This window comes from Typopeltis vanoorti, chromosome 1, assembly GCF_054136105.1.
Source record: "Typopeltis vanoorti isolate ZY-2024b chromosome 1, IOZ_Tvanoo_1.0, whole genome shotgun sequence".
In the NCBI taxonomy this organism is placed as follows: Eukaryota; Metazoa; Arthropoda; class Arachnida; order Uropygi; family Thelyphonidae; genus Typopeltis; species Typopeltis vanoorti.
The window spans coordinates 147,564,133-147,582,735 of NC_143549.1; the positions used below are offsets into that span (position 1 = coordinate 147,564,133).

General features: G+C 36.4%; 2 protein-coding genes across 5 annotated transcripts in view; one reads left to right on the forward strand and one right to left on the reverse strand.

The window, feature by feature from the left end:
- LOC150110523 (uncharacterized) overlaps nucleotides 1-18,603 on the reverse strand; it is a 245,728-nt gene that overhangs the window by 149,952 nt on the left and 77,173 nt on the right. The window contains exon 1 of one of the 3 annotated variants that reach the window (XM_090399588.1): nucleotides 2,365-2,500. The exons of the other annotated variants lie outside the window; for them this stretch is intronic. Coding sequence (XP_090255714.1) covers nucleotides 2,365-2,429 — 65 coding nt within the window. The 5' untranslated portion in view covers nucleotides 2,430-2,500. Of the gene's footprint in view, nucleotides 1-2,364; nucleotides 2,501-18,603 lie in introns of those variants that run through there. 3 annotated transcript variants of the gene reach the window in all.
- Nucleotides 3,006-18,603, forward strand: part of LOC150110524 (transmembrane anterior posterior transformation protein 1 homolog) — a 222,130-nt gene continuing 206,532 nt past the window's right edge. The window contains exons 1-2 of one of the 2 annotated variants that reach the window (XM_090399611.1): nucleotides 3,030-3,116; nucleotides 13,897-13,936. The gene's annotated coding sequence lies outside the window, so the exon portion shown is untranslated. Of the gene's footprint in view, nucleotides 3,117-13,896; nucleotides 13,937-18,603 lie in introns of both variants that reach the window. The other variant, XM_090399604.1, reaches the window with a different exon arrangement.

Sequence of the window (18,603 nt, forward strand, 5' to 3'; positions counted from 1 at the left end):
AAATTCGCAAATCATCCGCATCATTAAAGCGTGCAAGAGAAAGATGCAGTCGAACTACAGTAACCCTAACACTCGTTATAATTTGAAAGGCAGTTTTTATCAAAGATGATTTAAAGTGCAATGACATACTGACAGGCAACATTTCTGAGGAAGGAAGATGGAACACTCAGTTAAAATCATTCGGCCAATTCCCAAGTATAACTGCAGATCATAAGTACTTGACATGTCTAAAGAAAAAAAAAGTAGACTTAAGTTATTTATTTTTCAATTCAAAATAATATATGTAGTGTCAACTGAATTCAAAAGTATGAATATTGAAACATTACGTAATATCCGTCTCTTGGCGTGTGTGTGTGTGTGTGTATATACACACACCCACTAACAGATGGTGGAACTTAATACTAGCACCATATCCGGTACAGTATTACTGTCCACAAGTTATGATTGCCATAAATATTTAAATGCGACTCAAAATTGCATAGATACGTTTTACAGTAGTCACAAATCTTCACTGTTGTTATGTCTAGGATTGCACCATAGCGCTGCAAAGTACCAGTGTGTTGTGTGTACAATGACCAATTTGTTTTAGGGAAGGGCAAACTTCCGGGAGAAAAATCCTATCATCTCCTTATGAGATCGGTTTACTCCTTTCAGTATATGCAGACAATGGAAACTTTCAGATTTATAAAGAAAAACGTATGTAAATATACATGTCTCATAAAGTTCTCCAAATACTGATATGCAACTTCTAATATGCACCGGAATAATTCTTTGCAGTATTTTAATAGTTATTTTCATTTCGAACATCCCCATTTCTCGTTTTGAAACAAGCATATGAAATGTGTTCTGATATAAAGTACAATATACACCATCTCATTCATACAATATATCTCATTCGCATTGGTTTTCAGTTATTCTTTAATCACTGCAATAAGGCCTTGGATATATCATCAAGAAAAATACTTAACTCTTTGAGCTGAAGAGTTCAAATATTTGACAAAGATAACTAACCCAAAGGCAAGGCCTTGTAGTATGGCAATGTGCCGGAGCTTTCTAATGAACAGTTGATAACGACAAGTGCTTGCAAATGGTCAGATCATGGTTGAAATTTCATATTTAGAGTCATATATTATGTAATCTCAATGGCAAGATTCTGTCGTATATTACCACAGTGGGTTAAAACAATCCTGTAATTCATGATCGAAACTAATTTAAAATGTGTTTACCACTTAGAGGGAATTCGTAGTTCTGAACGGTAACCTTATAATTAAGGTCATATGACACATGCATATTGAAAACTACAAAAAAAAAAAAAAAAAAAAAAAAAAAAAAAAAATGCTGAAATGAATACCACGGAATAACGCCATCGACGAGCACTCAAAATACACGCTCCATAATTTCCATGTCAACGTTCTCTCAAGAGATTCCAAATTTATTTATGGATTCTCTCCCTCGATTTCCCTTCTTTGAACCAAGCGACTAAAGAGATCTGCTTTCAAACTGATAAAGAAAAAAAATCAGCTTACCAATGTAAAGTAAAAAGAAGAAAGGTATTATATATTACTTTTAAAGCATTCGATTCTCAATTGCAGCAAACAGAATGGACTATTAAGTGTTTTTTTTTTCTTTCTTTGTCTCGTTGACCTGAGTATTCTACAGTAACAAGGAAAACAGCGCTTTGGGGGGGGGAAAGAAGCATGCAGTCAGCAGGTGAGGACTTCTACAAGAAGGCAAACCCTCCCCCTTGAAAGATATCCACAGACATAATACACTCACCCTTACAGGATAAAGCTAAAGAATGACAAGTTGGTTGCATTAAATGTCTGTAAACTAAGAGCATGAACCTATTCTGTGAAGGAAGAGATAACACAGCAGCATTTAGTCTTTCCTTCTTGATTCCCAGGAGTCACTGCTCTTAGCAAGTAAATCTAAGTATGTTATTATAGGTGTAAACACATACACACACAAACTGAACAGCAGTGTTGGAACATTCGACACACAGAACATAACCAACATTATTACACATCGATATACAAACCCAAGTTACTTATTTTTCATTCTACCATGCGTTCTCACAAATTTCGAATTCTACTTATCTCGAACAGACCTTCCTTACAACATATGTTTTATATAAAAAGGGATACTGTCATCTGATTTCGAACTATCGGGCTTCTATCCTTTCTATTGAGATATTTATCAGAGAAATCTATAAGATGTATACTAAATCTATATCAAAAGAGTACAATATTTCATCGCTTATTCTACATAAATATCATTACTTCTAAGCCAACTACTAGTTATCAGGGATTCTTAATAACAAGTGCAACAATAATTGAAACAATTTGAACAAATAGTGATGCCAACCTGCGTAAGTAAAACTTCATGGATGACCACTCATCGTCGAGATAATCCTGCAAATTTCTGTGCATGCTGTCGACACACAATTCCTACCGTGCAAAACTGGCAACTCTGTCGGCATATAATACTTAAATTCCTTCTGGGTGAAGTGTACTAAACATGCGAGGGAGTAACTAGCGTCTATCTGAAGAAATGACACAAAGCAGGGACTGTGTCGATTTCCAATGATTTCAGCATCGCGCGAATTAACACGTGATCAACGCTTGGCTGATGAACAGCGGATCGTTGCTAACTTAGGCGTGTTATCTATACGATGAGCCAAAAACTGACACACTGCGCGCATTTCAGAGAGCAAGGTAACCTCAAGTCACAGTCAGAAGAGCAGATGTGAGCGTCGCAGGTACTGTACAAAGTTTGGACGTCTTGCATAACCAATAACAAAGTTGGATATCGTTTGCAACTGCTTCTGATAGAGCATGCTGTAGAGAATGCCTTTCACTTGTCCGTGAGACGTCAAACATCCTCCTACGATCGACTCCTACTGACGCCAGACTCACCGCGGAGCCTAGTTTCAGTCTTTACTTCAGCCTAAGGCTGCTTGTGTTCCGTCTTGTGAAGGCCAACTTGGGCTCAGGTGCAGTGACGTTATCGAATACAGTGACTACGTGCAGCCAATAGAAACCGGAAACTCTGGCCGTTGACTCCGAAACGCAGAAGCCGAACAAAAATTAATCATGTAGAGTGAAAGATGAGCTAAGGTAAGAGTTACAAAGAGTGAGTACATGTCTTAGTGATTCATTACTCAGATGAAATCAGTTAACATATAAATAAGCCTGCACTTTTTTCCTTATAATTTCAGATTTAACTCTGTATACCTAATACCTGCTAACACAACTAATCATTTACAGAATACCAAAGCATGCTGGTCAGCATATTAATTAAACAAGTAATGCATTTTTACATATTTATTTTTCACTGCGAATCCCACCCATGAACGGTTTGTAAACCTACACACATAAAGGATTACATAATCCGGAAACTCTGCTCTAGAGACCAAACACGGTACTTTTTAAACCACTTCAGGCCTCCACTAAGCAGGTTGATGGTCCACCAGGTGACGAAATTCGTCTGGCAACTAAAGGCATTTGCAAATATTCAAGTTGTTGGCCGAGTGGAGACGTTAGTAAACGTCTCCACTCGGCCAACAAGTCAGCAACTATTATCACAGCAGGAGAATTTATTCATTCATGATAACCGGAGAGCAGACGCCGCTATTATCAATACCAATTTCTTAGTGTGCGAACCGCCGATGGGGGTCATGATAAGTCAACAGAAATTTTCATTAACACTTTTCTAAAGTGGTCTAGCTTTCGAGGAAATCGTAACTGCAGCTATAGCCCCCCCCCCCCCACTTATATATTTTCATATACTTTATCGCTCTATATAAATAATCCTACCAAGAAGTTGCTTTCGGTTCAGCGAAATATTCCAAAATTCTATCAAATTTAAATTTCTTGCTTCAGGATAAAACGGCCTAAGCCCGGCTCTGATTCCAGTCGTCGAGCTTTTTTTTTTTTAATATAACTCCTTTTATAAAAAGTCACGAGGCTGCGATTTATTTATTATGATTATTTTTAACTCTGGCTTCCCGCCCTCTGTCTTCAATTAACAAAGTTACAGGGAACATTACCAAACCTCTTCCTTCCGTCTATTACCAGGTGTAACAATCAAAGAGCGAATAGTGAAGTTTTCATTCTTCCTTCACGCAGAATCCATCCCTCTCCTTCCCGCCTATTTTTGTCCATGTCTTTCGCTACCATTCAACCTTCTTCTAATTAATATATCACCCACTTCTTACCAAGTCCCCTTTCATCATCAACAATGAACTAACCAGCTTCAGGTAAGAAGACACGACTTCCTTTTCCCGCTTTATTAATGTTTTTATTGTAGCTTAGCGTTCAGAAACATCAAATCTCAAATAACATAATCCAATGTCACATTTAAGAGTCTAAAATCCTCCATCTGACAACTCAGCACTACCGAATACAGAGAGATACAAAAAGAGTCATTTAGTCTAGCAAGCGAATACGTGCCCGGTGCTTTGGGCGATTCTTAAGTGTGTTAATAAAATTGCAAAACACAGTCATTAAAGATTATGGCTGATCACATGCAAAGTATAAAATATTTAAAATTATCTATTGTCATTGTTCTTCCACCGGAAGAGAAATACCTATGTGGTATTAGAAGACTGACTTTTAACAAGTGACTCTAATGGAACTGATGACCGGCCTGGCTGGCAGGATAACATATTCGCTCTCCAATCAGTAGTCATCGGTTCTAAATCTATTGTGGCATGGATGATTGTGAATGCCTTTTGGCGGTTGCATTTCTGAGCCGATGTGTGACTATTACTCTGCTTATCGGAGAGTTGAAAACGTTCCATGTCTAGGACAGAATTCCTGATTAACATTAACACCATCCACGCTACTACCGAATACAGAGGGGGGGGGGGGGGGATTTCTAAAAAAAAAAAAAAGTTGCCAGTCCCTGATCAGAGGCCAGTTATTAATAATAATATCATATCATAAATTACTTTCATTCGGTTTAATATTAAGTAGAAGACAAACATGGATTTTGTTTTTTGTTAGTTCCTTTCGAGTTAATATAATAATAAAAGAATTGCTATTCAAAAGATCATTACTGATTATTCAATAAGGAACGAAATAAATGAAGTGTGCATTTTTTTTTAGAGATTGGTTGGTTGGTTTATAGTTTATTTGGCACAATTTTTTTTTAGAGAATTACCCCCCCCCCCCCAAAAAAAAAGGACCAATAACGTAAAACTGTTTCTGTTAGTTTCTGCAAACATTTTTCTCATGCATCGCAAGCGCAACTATTTGCATTATTTTAATTTCTTACTATATTCTCCCATGATGAGTAGTACTAAAATATTTTATATATAAAGTTGAAATTATGTCACAATCTTTTTTCACTTGGATAAATGCAATTTATACGGCATTACTCGCAGTACGTCAACTGTAAAAGAAACTTCATGAAAATGAAAGTACCGTAACAGATCGGTTCCAGTCCACAGCTTTCTTAGGTCTGTTTCTCTCGAATATGTGAACACATACAAGAAAAATAAATAAAATAAACTTAGCTAATTGTAAACCAATACATGTACAAACTCTACAGATCATCAGACTTGCTGTTCTAACAAAAATATTCAAATAAGACTTTTGGATGGACTCTCCTGGTATACTGAAGAAATAAAAACATTTTTGAAACTAAAAATTGCATTTAATAAATATTTACAAGACAAGACTAATATAACCAAATATGAAGAGTATACAAGAATGCAGAATGAAATAAACAGCAAAAGAAGACTCAAAGCAAAAATATTGGGAAGAGTACTCTAAACCATTGGAATATGACTTTTAAGGATCACAGAAACAAGTATGGAGAATAATCCGAAATCAAAGAAAAGAAATTTGAGAATACATAAAAATATCAGTCATAGAAAGAAAACAATGGGAAAACGATTTTATCAAATTATATGAAGGAGGAATAAAAATGTCTGAAATACTACAGCCAGAAAACACAGATGAAATCGAAATAAATAACAGTTTAATAGAATCAGTTAGATCAAATTGAAAATAAGAAATCAGCTGGAACTGATGGGATTTATAACGAAATGCTAAAACCGGGAGCTAAAGAATTGACTGAAAACATAGAAATTAAATAATATCCATCTTTAAAAACAGATTCTCAATGAATGAAGAAAGAACATTACAATAACAATATTTTTAAAGGAAACAAAATCTGAATCTAAAAACTACTAAAGAATAAACTTATTCTGCACTATCCTAAAATGCATACAACAGTTATTACAGAAGAATTAGAACCAATACTGAATTATAATGATCAACAATAAGGATGCTATAAGGGAAGATAACGCACTGATGCCATATTTGTCATAAAGCAGATTAGCAAACCAATATTTATGTGTTTCATTGACTTATACAGGATGTCCCAAAATTCACGCAAGATTTAAATTTAACGCCATTTGTGCGGTAAACTGTTGCCAACGAGAAAAAAAAAAAGACAGCGTGACAGCTGACAGTTCAGGGTTATTAAAAATGGAGCGCTACACGAAAGAACAACGCATTTTCGTTGTTGAGCAATATTTTAAAAATAATGAAGGTTTGGCAGCTACAGTTCGCAATTTTCGTACAAAATATGGTCGGAATAGTGATTTAACTTCATCAACTGTGAAAAGATTAATTAAAAAATTCAAGGAAACTGGATCAATTAGTGATCTTATACACTCTGGCCGTCCTTCGACAAGTCGTTCAACAGAAAACATCGAAGCAGTTCGTGAGAGAGTGTTGCTGAGAGTCCAGGAACATCAATTCGGCACCGTGGTTTTGAAGTGGGCATTTCGAGAAGCTCTCTAGAGCGTATTCTCACGAAAGATTTGCATATTTATGCTTACAAAGTTCAATTGACTCAAGAACTGAAGCCTACTGACCATACACAGCGAAGAGAGTTCGTTGAATGGATTATGGAACAACAACAAGTGGATGCTTATTTTTCGAACAAAATCATCTTCAGCGATGAGGCTCGTTTTCATCTTGATGGCTTCGTTAATCGACAAAATTGTCGCATTTGGGGTTCAGAAAATCCACGAGTGATTGTTGAGAAACAAATGCATCCACATCGTGTCACTGTTTGGTGCGGATTTTGGACTGGAGGCATCATCGGTCCATTCTTCTTCGAAAATGCGGCTGGTAAGGCAATAACAGTTAATGGTGCTCACTATCGCGACATGATAATCCAGTTTTTTTTTTGTGCCTAAATTGCAAGATATGGATGTGGACGACATGTGGTTTCAACAAGACGGTGCCACATGCCATACAGCCCGAGAAACATTCAATTGCTGCATGAGTCATTTCCTGGTCGTGTAATTTCCCGTTTTGGTGATCAGAATTGGCCGTCCAGATCATGTGACTGAACGCCGCTGGACTTTTTTCTTTGGGGTTTTTTGAAGTCTAAGATTTATGCCAACAAGCCCACGACCACCCACGCCTTGAAGGAGGAAATTGAGCGCTGTATCAACGAAATTCAGCCACATTTATGCAAAACGGTCATGGAAAATTTCGACAAAAGACTGCGTATGTGCCAGCAAAGCCGTGGAGGCCATTTACCCGATATGCTATTCCATGCATAACCCTATACTGTATACTTTATGAATCAATAAGAAATTACAATTTTTAATTAAAAACCTGTGTTTTCTATCAAAATTACTTGTTGCGCGAATTTTGGGACACCCTGTAGAAGACTTTTGACAATCAGATTACACAATGTATTGAAAGTGTTAACGTCAAGAAATTTACCACTGCAAGTTATCGAAACAATCAAATATATATATTGTATATATATATATATATATATATTACAGTATAATCCGCTTATCGTGATCGCGGATAATATTATCAATCAGCTATTGTTATCAAAATCAGTCGGTTCCCAAAACACATAATTTAAATTGAATTAAAAAGAATCCGTCTATTATAATCAACGTTCCGGTTATTATTGTCAAAATCCTTGAATGTTTAGCCTTTTGCGTCTCAGAATTCTAAGAAATAAGGGTTAATCAGGAGAAAATTTGACAAAGAACATTTGTTGAAATCTGACAATTTCTTGTTAATCTTTCTTTAATCTTATTCTTCCGTAAATCTTATATCTTCCAGGCAAATGCAGTGGGGGGGGGGGTATAAATACAGTCTAATTGTGATTTTTCGAGTTTATTTTCGTGCTTTCTTTCAGTAAGTGAAAATTTGACTCTAAATACTCGTTAAAACAGCCTTTAGCATTATGGCAGAAGAGCAAGTAAAAAACGTAAAGATTTATTTTTTCAAGAAAAGCAAAGAATTTTGGAGTGCTATGTTAAGTTGCCCAAAATGAGTCAGCGTAGTGCGGTTGTACATTTAAAAATTTCACAACCACTCTTCTGTAAGATCTTAAAAAAAAAAAAAAAAAAAAAAAAAAAAAAAAAAAAAAAAAAAAAAAACGATGAAACATTGAAACTTCAGCTCTTACTAATGAGAACATGGATTGGAAGAGATCCCGATCTGGTAAGGATAGTCAAGTGGAATCAGCATTAAAAATTTGGTTTAGTAATATTTGAAAAGAATGCTTCGATTAATGGACCTTTGATGCGTCAAAAAGCAGAAGAACTTGCAAAAACAATGGGCAAATAAAATTTCACTGCAACCGACGGATGGTTTACCAGGTGGAAAAAGCGAGAGAGAATATTGTGTACAAGCATATTCATGGCGAAGAAAAAAGTGCTGATTTTTTTTATTTTTTATCAGCTGATGCGTGGATTAAGACCGATTGGCCAAAAATTATTGCTGAATATTCTCCCGAGGATATTTACAATTCAGACGAAACTGGACTCTATTTTCGTGCAATGCCTGAGCATACTTATTTGTTTAAAAATAAAAGTACCAAAGGATTTAAATCTTCAAAAGAGGGAGTGACAGTTCTTTGTTGTGCTAATATGAAAAATGAGAAACGAGAGAGCTCCTAGTGATTGGAAGAAGTAAAAATCTTCGGTGTTTTAAAGGTGTAAAAAGTTTGCCTGTTGACTACTGTTCTAGTGCAAATGCTTGGATGATATATGACATTTTCAATAATTGGTTAGCTTATTGGGATCTTAAATCAAAGCGAAAAATTGTCTTGTTGGTAGACAACTGCATTGCACACACAAACAATTTATCGTTAAAAAACATTTCCTTGTAAAAAGTAATTTTCTTGCCTTCGAACACTACATCGTTAATTCAACCATGTGACCAAGGCATCATACGAGTTTTTAAAGCTTATTATCGCAGGGAAGTTGTGCGAGAATTATAGCTGAACTTGATTATATAAAAGACCAGAGACGTCGTGGGGAATTTTGGCGCCTATGGCCAGGAAAGAAAACTGCGCCGTTCTAAAAAATAAAAAAAAAACTTTAAAAATCTCAATTTTTGCACCTATGGCCATAGCCTCACTACGCCTCTGTAAAAGACCAACCTGATAAAAGTGCAACTGCAAAAAAAGATTTCCCTTCTTGATGCATTGTATTTGCTAGCAATGTCGTGGAAGTCTCAGAGAACACTACTGAAAACTGCTTCCAAAAAAGGTGGATTATTCAAGCCAAACTCCTTCTTCCAAAGAATTTGAATATCTTACAGATGAAATTTTTGATAAAACCCCAGACGGTATGTCAAAAGAGGAATTTGAAAATTGGTTGTATATTGATAACAACGTTGAAGTGGTGGCTACAATGAGAGTGTCGGAAATATGTCAAGCTGCTTCCGTCGAGAACTTTAAACTAATAGAAGAATTTTCTATACATGAACGTAATACATGTATAGAAAAACAAATTGTAGAAGCTCCTCCAACCAATGCTGAGATGCAAGGAGCTCTACGAATACTTTGTCGCGGTGTGCAACATAGAGCGACAAACTGCGAAAGACATTATATGCGTATGACTAATTTATTCATGAACTACTATATTCGAAGACATGACAGACAACACTAGATAAATTTTTTAAATACATTTTATGTTGTGGCTTATTAATAAGTTGTTTATAATAATAAATTAAATTAAATAATGTTCATAACAATAAATTGAAATAAATGATGCAATTTTTTTATATTGTTTGCTTAATGTTATCGGCCGGTTATTGTTATCGAAAAGCGACTGTCCCACGATCACAATAAGCGGCGTCTACTGTATGTATGTATGTATGTATGTGTGTGTGTGTGCGTGCGTGCGTGCGTACACACACACACACACACACACACTTATTTTTGTGTAAATTATATGTAAAGTGTATATATATAAAGTATGATACAAGCACGCAAAAAAATTCTCTAAGGAAAGGAATCAGGCAAGACGATTCTTTTAATCCCATATTTATTTAACGTACTTATGGACGAAGTAATACATTTAAGAAACAGAAATTAATTAAAAGAAATAAAAATCAAAAAGAAAATTTAAATCCGCAGGAAATGAAGTCAAGACACTCTCCAAAAGCATTCAAATTCCAACAAATATGTAGCAGTTTTAACGTGCAAATATTAACAGAGAAATCAAAAACAATAGTGGTTGCAAAATAACTAATAAGATGTAAATTAGAATTAAATGGGAAAATATTGAATAAGTCATGATATCTAAATACCTAGGAATAACTGTAAACAGTAAAAATATCATATCTAATAACATATCAGGATATCTAAATTCAACTATATGGAAAAATAAAGATCTAGCAAAAGAAACAAAAGTAAGAATATCTAAATCAATAATCCGACCAATACTGATATGCATGCAAAACAAGAACTGAAACATCAAAAATACAACAGGAGAGATGAAAACATTAAGAAAAATAGTTAATAAAACATACTTAGAGTAAAAAAAATGCAAAGGTCCATGAAGAATATCAGTTATAATACATAACTAATGAATTAAAAAAAAAAGATACGAATGGACCCAAAAAGAATAGTTAAGGTTACTAGCAAGAGACCGGAAAGCAAATACGAAAAGATATCAGCTGGTAGATCAAGAATACGACGGATAGACTAGCTGCACTGGAGTATTGTAGACGCAGCAAGCTGAAGCTTTGAGGAGGAAGAAGAAAATGTTCAGATTATAGCTCTATGGAGGCGATACGAATGTAATCCTTAGTCTACTCGAACCGTTTCGCACTGCCACTCGTACATCCACAAAGGCGTGGGTATACGATATGATAAACACGAACCATTCAACTTGGTTATATTCCAATTCCCATGCGTGTACATGTTGACTCATCATGACACACAAGGATGAAAAGTAAAAAACAGTGCTATTTGTTGCAGGCCTGGTTGGTCGTAGCACATCCGCTCTCCAACCAACAGGTCGTGGGTTCGAATCCCATTGTGGGCATGGATATTAGTAAAAGCCTACTTGAGACGGGCTTGTATTTATAAGGCCTCCTTGAATTTATAAGACAAACAGAGCAAAGTTATCCACTGGATTAAGAGACAGCAAAATTAACATGAAAAAAATCTCACTTTTTCTGTATGTCTTAATTACATCTCTGTTCTTCTTAATTAACAGGCTAAGTGGATTAGATATCACCAATCTATTATATCTTACTATCTTATCCACCTATAAACACCACGCAGTCTTTCTCGTCGTCTAGACATTCAGGATTTCAAATTTAAGCAACGGCAGTCCAGTAGTTATATCACGAAAAATGTATACAATCTTTTCATTATCTCCATTCTGTTGTTCATTTTTCACTACCTGAATTATACTGGTAGATGAAGTTCCAACAGTGTTATCTGAAAACCACTACCTTGCTGTTGTCATTTCCTGATCTCTTACTTTGTTTACAATGCATCTCATTCAACATAAAAGACACAAGACTGCATAAATTTGCGATTTCAAGAGACTCGTCAACAGAAGAGTTATCAACTATCTTCTGTTCACATGACCACGCTCCAATTCTTGTTGAAGGGCTGTTATACATTGATGTCCAAAAGGCTAAGGACTAACTACATTTTTTCCTCTATATGAAAAAATTCTCATTACAACAGCCATATGTGGACGTAAATTTATTGCTAGCATACTAATAAATTATATTATACAAAAAGGTGTTATAAATCTCGTACAAATTAAATTGCAATAAGTTTTTGGCAAAAGTTAGAAATTTTCTAAGGACGTAGTTAAGGAAATAATGTACACTGCTTACAGAAAACTATGCAGACTTTTTTTTTTTTTTTTTTTTTTTTGAGAAGCATAACAAAGATTATGTTTCTCAAAGGAAATTAGAAGGAAGCTGCTGAGAATCATGTACCTTATCAGAGAAAGAATTGAGGAAGTCAGCAACTTTGAGTACTTGTGATCCATTTTTAATGTGAAGAATTGCTATTCAGAAGAAGATTCGGAATGACTAAAACAATAGTCAGAGACTTCTGTAAAATATGGCAGGATGGATCTATCTCCACAAGAACAAAGTTGAGGATTCTGGATGCAGCTGTTTTTCCACAGCGACTTATGGATGTAAGACTTGAAACCTAAAGAAATCTGATAGGAAAAGGATAGCCACTTTTGAGATGTGGTTTTACAGAAAGCTGTTGAGGATATGTACTGGAAGGTGGACAAATGGATGTGTGCTAGAAATGAGCGACAGAACTTTAAAGCTCCTTAAGGATAATGACAGAAGGAAAGTGAAATACTCTGGACACAATGAAAGGATGGAAGGAGGTCTTCTCAAAACCATAATAGAAGGTAAAGTTCCTGAAAAAGGAAGAAGGGGGTAGACCCACAATGAGATGGATGGGTAGTGTGTCTGGAGAGACTCGAAGTCTTCAGAAAAGCATACAGCATATGATGTCTAATGAAGATGGATGGATTAATATTGCATCATTGTTGTCTTAATGTTGAACATGCATCGAATATTAGTAGTATTCAATTCATTTTTTTAAATACTATTGTCGAGTTCATTCTTTGGTTTTCTATGGCACCTGGCTCACTGTAACCAGCATCTCTCACTAGGAGGCAAAACCTCAGTATATCAAAACCTTAGCAAAGATGAATGCGAAGCGTTCATTTTACCATACGGCATTAATACGGTGTGGCCGATAGGTCACTGCTGGATGTTGGTCGCCCACGGAGACTTAACGAAATACAGTGCAACATTCTGCTTTCTAATAAGATAAATATTAATTAAATATATGTGAATATGCATAAACAGCATACACAATTAATAGAGCACATAATTATTACACATAAAATAACTGTTTTCTAACATAGCATATATGATAGAAAACAGTTATTTACCCATTAACAATTATTTCTTGCGAAATATACAATCATTCGATGCTGTTGGCACACTCTCCCTCGATGAGTCTTTGGACTCCCTGGAGGTGTCAAATAATAATAATAATATACTTTCCAAACAATCGTTCGTTGTACGTGCACACATAGTGGATCAACAAAACTGACAGGAAGGTAGTTTCACCTGTGAACGATGAAATTCATCTCATCACCTAAAGACAAACATCTATACCAATGACGGGATTCAAACCTGTATGTAAGTGGCGAGGGGACACGCAAAATCAACGAGTAAACCAGACTGGCTAAAAAAATTCACGGCCCTGTGCGGCAAAGCGAGTCCGTGTTTTGCCACCTAGAATTTGTCTGGTGTCAGGAACCAAAATTCGAAATACCTGACATCAAGCAAAGCACAGCATTCATAAAGTTCAACACAAATTCTGGTTTCAACACAACTCATCCGGAGATATCTATTTTCGTAAGCTCGTGATCACTTGCAAAACTTTTTTTCCCCTTTCTTATCTCGGCTTTTAAAAAGATAGTATAACTTTTGTTTCATATTCATCATAGAGCTGTTAGTTCTGATTTGTTAGGATAAGTCTATGATTTGATTCTAAAGCTGCTGAATGGATTTGATTGTAGTTTTTTTTTTTTTTTTTTTCTGACAGGCTGCCAATTCCTTTCTCTAAGTTGACGGCGGTATCCAAGGTAAGCATATGGTCTGGACTAGTGCAAAATTGAAATTCAGACGATATAGTGGCTAAACTACGGCTTTTGGGGGCCATCCGCTCAAAAGTCATTTCGAATGGATCTTGTCAGAGAATTTTTGTTGGTTCCCATTCAAAGTCTTCGTTGCGCACATATACACTACTTGGAAAGAAGTCAACAGACATCCCATGAGCAAGGTGCATCGTGCCATGCAACAAATCACGCGTTTGTAGCCGGTATAAATTGGGGGAATATGATGCGCCAAAGTCACTGCAACAGTGTCCGGGTGACATGGCTGAGAGAAGGTTACTGATGGAGTTTGAAAGAGGAGTTGTGATAGGATGCCATGTTGTAAGCCTATTTGTTCGGCAAATTGTTAACAAATTGGACCACCCAGAACTCCGTAATCAACACGTTGATTACGGAGTTCTGGACTGAAACAAGAGGCTCACAACATGGGTTTCCACGGTAGGACCACAGTATGCAAGCCCCACATTACCCGAACCAACATGCAATGTCGTCCTCAGTGGTGCATTTCCCCGTGTATAGTGGAACGTGGAAGTTTAGAAAGATATGTTGTGGAGCGACGAATCGCGCTACACCCTCTTCCGAGCAGATGTCTAGTGAACGTCTCTTACCAGAGTGTGGCATAACCCAAACTATATAATTCGGAGGTGGCAGTGTGCTGGTATGGCCCTGTTTTTCCTGGTTTGTCTTCGGACCTCTGTGGTGCTATGAACATTGAACTTGGACAGGTACAGAACATTCTGGATAATTCAATGCTTCCTACTTTGCGTTTCTATGGATCTGACCATTGTCTCTTTTAGCAAGATAATGCAAGATAAGGCTGCAGCTGCTGTAACTCTGTGGTTTGTGGACATGAACGTCAACATACTTCACTAGTCCACAAAACTCTGCTCTTAACACTAATAAGGTCCAGGACCTCATTACATGCCTACAGGAAGAAACTGTGTGGTTTGTGGACACGAACGTCAACATACTTCACTAGTCCACAGAACTCTGATCTCAACCCTAATGAGGTACAGGACCTCATTACATACCTACAGGAAGAATGGTTCAAAATTCCCATTGAACGCTATCCTACACGTGTGGAAAGTATACCCCCATAGGATTGCTGCAGTCACTGCAGCGAAAGAAGGCCCTACATCTTATTAAGGTGGGCGCCACTGCTATTTGTTCCTCACACTATGGTGTCCGTTGCTTTCTTTCCAAGCAGTGTAATTATCACACTTTAATAATTGCTTTCTACCATCTGGAGTGTTTCGCAGATAATTTCATTGAAGCTTTATCCAAGAACATGTAAAGAGAACTTGATTACTTTATCTTAAGGCAAGCGTGTCACATTTTATTTTCTAAAATGCTATTTAAACTAAAATAGAGTCCGTTAGTTTCTAAAATCATTTTAGTCTTGTTGAAGGTTAGCATGTCAGCAGTATCCCAAATATCTGGTTATTGTTTGGAATTAAGCAAAGAAACTAAAGCTATTTAAAGCCAACGTATTATGCATGTTATAATTGCATAAGTTTGCTTAACTTCTTATCTTCATTTAAGTTCCATGGATATAGGTGAAAAAGCCCTTTCAACAGCACTAGGAAATTACTTCATAATTTGTGTGGCTCTGAGAGTGATATCTGAATCGCTCAAAATTTCGCACATCTAAATGCAAGAATTTTAGTGTTGGTGTGAAGTAGCTATTGGACAACTGATGATGCGGGTATACGCTACTCATGAACTGCCGTACACCACATCTATGTTAAAAGTAGAAATCGGCATATTTCTCTAGTAAAATTGGAAAGCACATGTTATAAACATACAATTCAATGAAGAAAAAACTGAACTAGTTAGGATGTTATGAATTACAGAAGAAGAAATTACGACTACAGGCCCACGGACTGCGTGTATTCTTCTGACCAACTCGCTGTTTAGAGGCACGAGAATCATGTAATTCTGAGATGGAAAAACCCTGCCACTCGATATTTTTTATTATGTTGATCCCACCAATGAAACGTTATTTGTAAACCTACAGTACACTTTGTACCGTTGGTGGAGTAAGGATTTTTTTATATTTTAAATTTATTTTTTACATAGTCCGGAAATTCCAGAGAACAAATATGGATTTTTTTTTTTTTTTCAAGCAACTTCTAGCCTACAATAAGCGGAGTAGTGGTCCCACACCGAGCGATGAAATCTATCTCCCATCTAAAGACAATCACAAACATCCATGTCCACTGCGGGATTCGAACCCTGAAGCCTGTTGATCGGAGAGCGGGTATACTAACCAATCAAGTATGATACCGAATCATTCATTTTCATTTGAAAAGCCGTACAAAAAAAAAAGTTTTGCGTTCCAAGAAACGGATGCATTTTCTGTTCTCTCATGCTCTCACATCCAGATGGCACCATCATATCACTCAATGATAAGGTTGACTTACTGGCGTCACTTCCCTCATTAAAGTCCTGCACAGATGATCAAGGCACATTACCTCTATTTATATATTAAGTACAGTTTCCTCCATGTCTTCTCAGATCTTTCATTTAGAAGGACGTCACAATTCTGAATAGGCTGTATTTCATGATATTTTGTCTAATTATACTCAAAACATGTGCCCCAGAATTATCTGTTACATCGTCTCATATTCGACATCTCGCTCTCTCTCTCTTCACTTAGGCCATTCCAAAATACCAAGAAAATATATCATCAGAATATTTAATGTTCCAGTGCTCTCACCTCGGGCATTGATAATCTTCTTCAATATTTTCGAGAAAAAATAGTGGAGAACGCAATTCGGAATCTCCACCCATCATTACGTTGAGATACAAACCATGGAGAAACTTGTATGACAGTTTTTAACATCATCATCAAATTCCTGCCATGTACCCTCAAGGGGTGTACAGGATATGACAGTACTACATGAAAAAATTACATCATTACTAACTTCCTATCTACAATTTTCCTCCAAATCAGTCTGTTACTTGTCAAGACTCCAACATTATCAGATCTTATATTTCTATCATCTAAGGCACTTTGTACCGTATCAATCCACCTATATCTTGGTCTTCCTCTGGGTCGTTTTCCTGCCAACCTGGCAGAGAACACTTGTTTTGCTAATCTTTCCTCTCCCATTCTATTTAAGTGACCATACCATCTGAGATTAGCTCTGCTAATGCATTCCTGGATGCTGACAATGTCAAGTTCTTTCCTAATATCCTCATTTTTAATATGATATTGCCATCGATGCCATCTGTTCACGCCTCTAATCTTTCTCAGGACTCTCATATCTGCGGTCTCTAGTCTTTGGTCAAGTGTTTTACTTCTGACCCAGCTCTCAGATCCATAAGTTAAAATTGGTTTGAACACAGTCTTGTATACAGCTAATTTAGTGTTCCGACTAATTTCTTTCTTATTCCATATGAATTTATTCAATTGACTTCCCACAAAACCAGCTTTGCTGATTCTGTTGTCTATTTCTATATTTAGTTTACCATCTTCAGTAAAAATTGTGCCTAAGTAGCTGAAATGTTTTACTTGTTCCACAGGATCTCCATTCACAACACAGTTGACATTTTCAATGATTCTGCCTATTTTCATTGTCTTTGTCTTTTTATTGCTGACCTTCTTACCATATCTATTACAACAGCTATTCAAATTAGTCAGAGAATCTTGCAGACTTGTAGCGGATTTATTTAGAAGTATAACATCATCCGCATAAAGCATAGACCTGACATTAACATCTCCAATTTTGATATCAGGTTTAATACCACATTCCTTCATAATGTGATCCATATAGATAATGAATAACAGAGGGGATAATGTACATCCTTGTCTCACACCAGATTTAACATTAAACCATCTTCCTGTACTTCCTTCAATTCTAACTGCTGACTCACAACTCAAATAAAGACTAAGTATTGCTTGATATAATGCCCCATTGACACCATATAACTGCAGCGTATTGAATAGCTTCTCTCTTGGCACATTGTCATATGCCTTTTCCAAATCGACAAAACTTAAATACAGATCTTTGTTATATTCCCATGCTTTCTCGACTATTTGTTGTAAAGTGAAGATCTGATCCTGACAGCCTCTATTTGGCCTGAATCCAGCTTGTTCTTCACCAAGCTTTTCTTCCACAATTCTTCTCAACCGTTTCTCAAGTATACTTGCATAGATCTTGCCAGGAACACTCAGTAGGGAAATACCTCTGTAATTCTCACATTCAGTTTTATTTCCCTTTTTATATATGGGTACTATGAGAGCTCTACTCCAATCATCGGGAATTCGTCCGTCTGTCCAGGCTTTCTGAACTATGCAGTGCAGCCACTGTAAGACTCTTATACCACCATACTTCAGCATTTCTGGTCGAATATCATCTACTCCTGCTGCCTTTCCACATTTCAAGCCTTTGATGGCTTTTTCTACTTCAAGTATGGATATGTATTCCTGACTGCATGCCTGGTCAGTGTTTTTTATCACTATGCTGTCATCACTGCTTGTTTCATTTAGCAGTTTTTCAAAGTAATTACTCGATACTTCAAGGATATCTTTTTCTCCTGTTTTCATTTCACCTTTATCATCTCTAATTCCTTTTACAGCACTCTTTCCTCCATTCCTAAGCTTCTTCAACAACCTCACAATATTTTGCCAC